This window comes from Hippopotamus amphibius, chromosome 11 (assembly GCF_030028045.1).
Source record: "Hippopotamus amphibius kiboko isolate mHipAmp2 chromosome 11, mHipAmp2.hap2, whole genome shotgun sequence".
NCBI lineage: Eukaryota > Metazoa > Chordata > Mammalia > Artiodactyla > Hippopotamidae > Hippopotamus > Hippopotamus amphibius.
Window position 1 is genome coordinate 85,328,500 of NC_080196.1, and position 7,110 is coordinate 85,335,609.

General features: G+C 35.9%; 1 protein-coding gene across 1 annotated transcript; it reads right to left on the bottom strand.

Moving 5' to 3' along the window:
* Window positions 1-3,871: 3,871 nt before the first annotated feature.
* On the bottom strand, window positions 3,872-4,669 carry LOC130831252 (protein eva-1 homolog A-like). The gene has a single exon (XM_057699172.1). The coding sequence runs from the start codon at window positions 4,413-4,415 to the stop codon at window positions 3,996-3,998; it is 420 nt and encodes a 139-aa protein (XP_057555155.1). The 5' UTR covers window positions 4,416-4,669; the 3' UTR covers window positions 3,872-3,995.
* Window positions 4,670-7,110: the final 2,441 nt, after the last annotated feature.

Genomic DNA, 7,110 nt, shown 5'->3' on the forward strand with positions numbered 1-7,110 from the left:
ATTTCACTTACATGTGTAATCTTAAAAAATGTAACAAATAAACAAGCATAACGATGCAGAAACAGAGTCATAGATATAGAGAAGAAGCAGACAGTCACCAGAAGGGATGAGGGTGGAAAAATGAGAGAGATAAGTGAAGGCAATCATGAGGTACAAACTTCCAGTTCCAAAATAAATGAGTCAGAGGTATGAAATGCACAGTGTGGAAAATATAGTCAGCAATTATGTAATACCTTTACATGGTGGCTGATGGTAACCAGACTTATCATGGTGATCATTTTGGAATCTATGGAAATATTGAGTTACTATGTTGTGCAGCAGAAACAACATAGAGCTGTAGGCAAACTATACTTTAAAACTAACTAACTTATCTAATTAACTAACATAGAAAAAGAGATCATATTTATGGTTAGCAGAAGCAGGGGTTGGGGGAAAAGGGAATTGGATGAAGGTAGTCTAAAGGTACACATTTCCAGTGATAAAATAAATAGGTTCTAGGGATGTAATGCACAACATGATAAATATAATTAACTTTGATGAATGTTATATGTGAAAGTTGTTAAGCATGGATCCTGGGAATTCTCATCAGAAGGAAAACATTTTTTTTTCTTTTGTATCTATAAGAGATTATGACTGTTCATTAAACTTGTAGCAATTATTGCATGATGCATGTAAGACAAATTATTGTGCTGTATACCTTGAACTTATATAATGCAGTATGTCAATTATATCTCAAAACAACTGGAAGGGAAAAGAAAAGACAATGTGTCCCCTAAAATATAAGCCAACAAAAAAAATGAGCAAAAAATTTCCAAAGGAATAAGTACATATAAATGGCCAGTAAGAACATTAAAATTTGCTTGTGGTAGTCATTAAGGAAATGCAAATTAAAATAATGTTGATACTATGTATCTATATATATGTGTATATATATACACACATACATACATATATACATATGTATATATAAGGAGATATATATATATATATATATATCCTCATTGGTGAGGTTATGAATCAATTGGAACTCTCATACATTTCTCATAGGAGAATACATGGTAGTTTTTTCCATGGATTGTAGCAAGAAATTGAAAACCATTAATCATATGTACCCTAATACCTAAAGATCTATTTTTCTTTGGAAGGACTCTATTTCAAAAACACCATAAATATCCAGAAAGTTTATGTACATAGTTAATTATTTAATTTTAATTTGATGTATTCTTTGCCAGTGAGGTTTTTCCTATTTTTTGGTTAAGGTTTTTCAGAGATTGAACAAAAATAGTCAGAAATTATGCTTTAAAAATTTGGAATTGAAAATTACTTCATTTAAAATAAATTCTGATGATATAATTTTTGCATTTATTTTGTAATTTTAAGTTTATTATAATTACACAATTATGTTATACTGAATTCAGATTTTTATCTATGTGTGTAAATATACATATACATGTGTGCCATGTATTTATGATTTTTTCCATAAAGTCTTCTTTTTTTATATATATTTTTGTTGATTTTACAATACTAACTGCTATTATGTGGCCTGCATATTTAAGTGTGAGAACTCATTTATTCAACTGTATTGTCTAAATGCTTATTTTAACCATATGTCCTTTTATTTTATTTTTGCTTTCATTTGATTGACTTATACACTGATTTTTTTACAGGTCAAAGTTTTAATTTTTTCATGACATTTTTAGAATATTAGGTGTTCATCTAACTAGAATGTAAATTTTTTGTAGAGTTCCATTATAGTTTCCAGATTAAAGATTAGTATTTTTAAATGAGTTTAGTTGCTACACTAAAAATTACATAGAAAGACTTGTAATGATTTGCTACTTTATTTTATTAGAAAAGGAATGCTACTCAAAAAAAAGTGGAAAAATAAAACCTAGGGAATTCACCACCATGTTGATCCTTGTGTCCCAGGGTCACTGTTCTTCCTTCTCTCCACCTTTCAAAGTCATCTTATGCTTGTTTTATATATAATGTCCAAGGTTTTTTTATTGTACTTAGTGGCAGAAATAGGAAAAAATACATCCACTCCAACTTCCCTGAAATCTTTGTTCACCCACGTGTACAATTTTAAATGTACTATTTGTTCAATTATCTGAATGTATTTAAAGAAAACAAAATTACTCTAAAATATTTTAAATGATCATTTAAAAAATATGTGACAATTGTATTAGATTGAAGCATGTGGAATTGCTGATATTCAACAGTTTTTGATCTCTAAAAATGTCACTTTCATAGGAAAATCATTTCTACATTGCATTAAAAATATGATAAACTAGGATGTCACTAATGATGTCATAGCAACCCAAATCAGAGAAAGAAGGAGTGGGGAAGATAATCATAGATAACTTCAGTAATGTCACAATAATCTTGCAAGCAACTCACAAGTTAAGATCCTTGGCTATTTTCATATTTTAATGAGTTAAAAGAAGAGGTTTGAGTTGCAAACGTTGGCACTTCTGCCAAAAATAGTTATGCAGACCATGGTTTGCAAACATCTAGGGATCATTTTGGCAAAGTATTGCTTATTATTAAGAAAATTTTCTGGTAAATGACAGTAAAATATCCTGACTTAATAAAATTGTTACTATAGCCTTTCAAAACATGGAAGTAAAGTGTTTTAAGTGGAGGACACTTCTTTCTAACGTGAACAAATATATGTATTGGCTAGTAATAACACACATATATTTTCTTAAATCAACTGGGCTCTTGAAGTGCTAAGTTAGCTAAACATTGAAAATTTTTTTTATTTCACATAACTGAGGTTTTAGGTAATGTTAAAAAGCAGCACCTATATAGAGGCAGGGAATAGTACTCGTTCAGTTTTCCAGTCTGCACAGATTGTGTCCCTAAGCCAGAGGGTAGTCTGAGAGCCAGGAATAAACCAGAATGCAACCTTCTTCCTCCTGAAATGCAAGGCAATTTTTTTGTAAAGAGAAGCATTAATTGTTTCTAATAATCTGTATTTATCAGGCTCATAATAAAACAATATTTCCCAGATTCTGGAAATAATTTTTCAGTGTTTAGAGAGCATTTGTACTTTTTTTGTGTTTTTAACCTTTCTGTATATTAATAGATATTTTATTTTATTTTATTTTTTTATTTTTTTGATTTTATGTAACATTTATTTTTTTATCCCAACCTAATTTTGGCTTTATTCCTCACCTCACATTTCCATTCTTTTATTAGAAATCCAAACTTTTTTTTAAAGAAAATGTTTAAAGTCATGATTATCTAGAGTTACAATAAAATTTTCTTCTCTCAAAAGGGGGAAAAACACAGCTTTTATTCTTGTGCTTCATTTTCAAATGCACACAACATTAATTGCATGTTAGTATATTCTTTATAAGCTATTTAAAATAAAACCCGTCATCCTTTGAGATTATTGACATTTTTCTAGTTCATTGACACATCTTCTGACACATTATTCATTTTCATGAGTGAAGTGGTAATAAAAAACAGGATTTTAATCCCTGAGGTTGCCATTGCAACACAAGATTTAGAGACTGGGCCTTAAATAATAAGCATGGATCATGCTATCTGGATCAAAATCACCTCCATAGCCTGGAGTCATTTAGATATTTGCATTTACTGGGTTAAGTGAACTCTGCTCTTCCTAGCCCTCATGCTATAATAATATTTCCTTTTGTAAAGAAATAACACATAGCAATGAAGTCTGCAGAAACTTCCGAGATCCTCAGTAATCAGAGAAAACACGAGTTCCATTTCTCTAATCTCCATCCACATTTTTGGAGAGGGTTTTCAGCAGCATCCCAAGAACTGAAAAGGTTGACGAACCAGCTTGGTTTTTCTACTTCATAAATTTAGTAAAAAGGGAGAAATCAGTCCTCCTGGCTAGAAAATGGGAGTGTACTTATCTCTGCCGCCATAACATTAGCGGAATTGCGTTCAACACTTTGTGCCCAGACCCTTCCTCTCCCAGGCGGCCAACAGCTGGGTGTGGGTTCCAGCTCCTGCCTCTAGTAGTAGCGGTTCAGGCTCCTGGTGCAAGGAACCTCGGGCTGACCATTCATCCAAATCTCCCTGATGATGCGTTCCTGCTCCTCTAGCTGCTGGGCGCGCTCCAGCTCCTCCGCTGAGGTGAAGATGTTCTTGTTCAAAGTCCTCTCAAAGCGGCGATGTCTCCTGACTGAGATGTATGATGCCGCGTCCGAGCTGCCATTCTCACTGTCACTGCTGTTGCTGCTGCTTTCTTGGTCCTGCAGGAACTTCTTCTGAGGATGCTGCCGACAGTCTGTGTGGCAAGAGATCCTCACCACCAAGGCAGCTAGGGTAAAAACCAGCCCGATGCACACACCAGAGACAAAGTACAGAGCTGCTCGCTCAGGATTTTCTGAGACAAAGGAATAGGCCGCTAGGATGTTGCTGAGCGAAGCCATGTCCACGCGCTTGGGGATCACCAGCTCTGTGTTGTGGCAGAAGGGCAGCCTCAATGTGACATCCAGAGAAGGCCTCCTGGAGATGCTTCAGCTGGATCAAGGTGGCCACCCTCCCTTTCTTCTCTTCTGGGGAGAGGTGTACCATCAAGAGTAGGGGAGTATCTGGTTATAACAGTTCATCCTTGGAGATGCTGGTATCAGATAGTAGAGGTTCTGAAACTTGATTGGTCTCAGTTGGCTTCTCAAGCTCTTCTCCAGAGCCACCGACGCGCACTTCCGGGGTCCTGGCTCAGGGTGCGGGAGGCCGAGCCCGGGGACCGGGAGCCGAGCACTAAGGGGAGGACGCAACAAAAATGTGGCCAGGGCTTGGGCCGCGCTGGTGCCTCGGAAAGAAATCCCAGTGGAGACACGCCGGGGCAGGCGCGGGGCACTGGCCGCGGGGTCCCGGCCTCGGCGCTCCCGGGCAGCCGTGGTGAGCCCTGCAGACGCTGGAGGAGCGCGACCCAGTGGAAGGAAAAGGTTGTCTCATTTCCTTCGGTCTTCCCCTCCACTCCACCCACTCTGCTCCGGACCTGCCCGCCCTCCCCCCGCCCCCTTCCCCCCATAGATCTTTTAAATAAACTATTGGGGGGCTTCATCAGTGGCCAGATGTCATTTTAAACAAACAGTTGGATACTCATAACATTTTATTTTAAAAATAATTAAATAAATTTTCTGGCCAATATTTCAAAGGTAAACAACTACTTTCTGGATTTTTGGTTCAAAGCTCACTTTAGAAAACTGCCACGGTCACGAGCTAAATGGTATTAAGTCAGGGAGGAGATTAGTGGATGGATTTTGGACACATACGTACTTCAGATTGGCACTTTTCCTAGAGTGGGACAAATTGTTCCTAACTCTTGTCTGGTGGTTACTGTTAGCAATACAAAACCATTAAATTCAATAATGATCTCAGCACCAAACCTCACCCAAATAGCTTCCAGTTTCACAGCTTGAATCTCCAATTGCATTAATTCACCTCCATCCCCTGTCTAGATAGTCTTCATGATGAGAGATTTTTTTCCCCACAGACTATACTTGATTTTGACAAGCCCACTCTTGGTAATCACAGTGCTTTGTACTCATTCCCAGGCTTGAGTTTTCATGAACTATTGTCAGTCAAACTGTTCACTTCCAGCTGTTAAAGTTCAGAATCATTGGACACAGTTAAGAAGTAGAGAAAGAATTTTCTTCCATCATATAAATGGTGATGATGTAATTGGAAAAAATCACTCATCTGATTACACACAATTCTCTAGTTTCATTTGTAAATGTCTGTCTCTTCAACTACTTTATTAAAGCTATAAGGGGAGCAACAATATGTTTTTCTTCTATAAAACTCATAGAGCCTATGCATGTGGCTGAGCATAGTGTTAACAGTTAATTGATGGATATTGGCTTGAATTAATAGCCTTAGACATCCAGGGTTTTTTGAGATTAATTATTCAAAGAGAAATTTTTGATTAGCCACATGTGGATCATTATCCTTACTGTGTGCTTACTATAAGAAAAACAGTGTTAGGCACAAGTGATACCAAAGAAAAGAAAGAAAGGGAGCCTTATTCTCAAGCATCATATAGACAAGTAGAAGTAATCAGATGTAGGATATAAAGAACTGCATCATGGAAGAGATATAGACAGAGCTAGAATAATTCAGAGAAAAAGTAAAAAAGATATTTTGCAATTGCACCCTCTTGGAAAGAGTCATGGAAGAAATAATCTTTGACTGGACTTTTAAAAGCAAGGTAGGAATTGGATATGCAGAAATGGAGGGAAGAAAAATGTTTATTGATATAATAGTATACTCATGTCATGCACTTATTTGGTGTCTACCTTGTTATTTAGATAATAACTTCTCTAAATCAGTGCTTATCTCCACCAAATGAATTCTGACATGGCAGAAATTGTGTGGGTCAGAGTTCAGTGATCATAGTGATATGTCCTAGAGGCCTTGATTATCTATGGACACCAGCTAGAAATAAATAAGGATCACATGCCAATTCTAAAATTGTAATTTTTTAAATGTAATTTTGGAGAAATATTTATTCAAGAAATTATTATTGAGGCCATACTATGTTCAAGGTGTATTGATTTCTATCCTATGTAAAAAGGTAATCATAAATTATAGACAAGGTTAGAGTTAGAGATATGCATCTTAGAATGGGGAACATAAGTACAATACTTAGCATTATTGATATGGAAAAAATTATCTGTGAAAAACTTTTGAACAAGCTGGAGAATCAGCATACTTAGACACTGATACTATCTGTGCCATTTATTAGCTTTGTGGGCAAGTTACCTACCTAAATTTCAGGATTTGCTTTAACAAATAACCATGACAGAATTACCTGCTTCTTTAATTTATCATGCTGGATACCTGTAAGATAAACTTTAAGCCACAAAATGGCACTGGCATAAAGCAGAACTCAAAAATCTCAATTACTACTAATATTATTGAAGAAGGCTAAGACGGAATCCTAGAAAACATTAATATTAATGCAATAATTGGTAAAAGAAAGTAATCAAAAAGATAGAAAGAGCCAGTAAGTTGAGTGATTTCATAAAGCCTCAGGGAAAGAAGAGTTTCAACGTGTGGAAGGACAAGAGGATCACATTCTCAATCAATTTTCCCAGAGGTCCAGAAAGAAGAGTGATG

What these genes read in the sequence shown, in the direction of transcription:
- LOC130831252 (XM_057699172.1), bottom strand. Translation starts at nt 4,415, where the DNA reads ATGGCTTCGCTCAGCAACATCCTAGCGGCCTATTCCTTTGTCTCAGAA.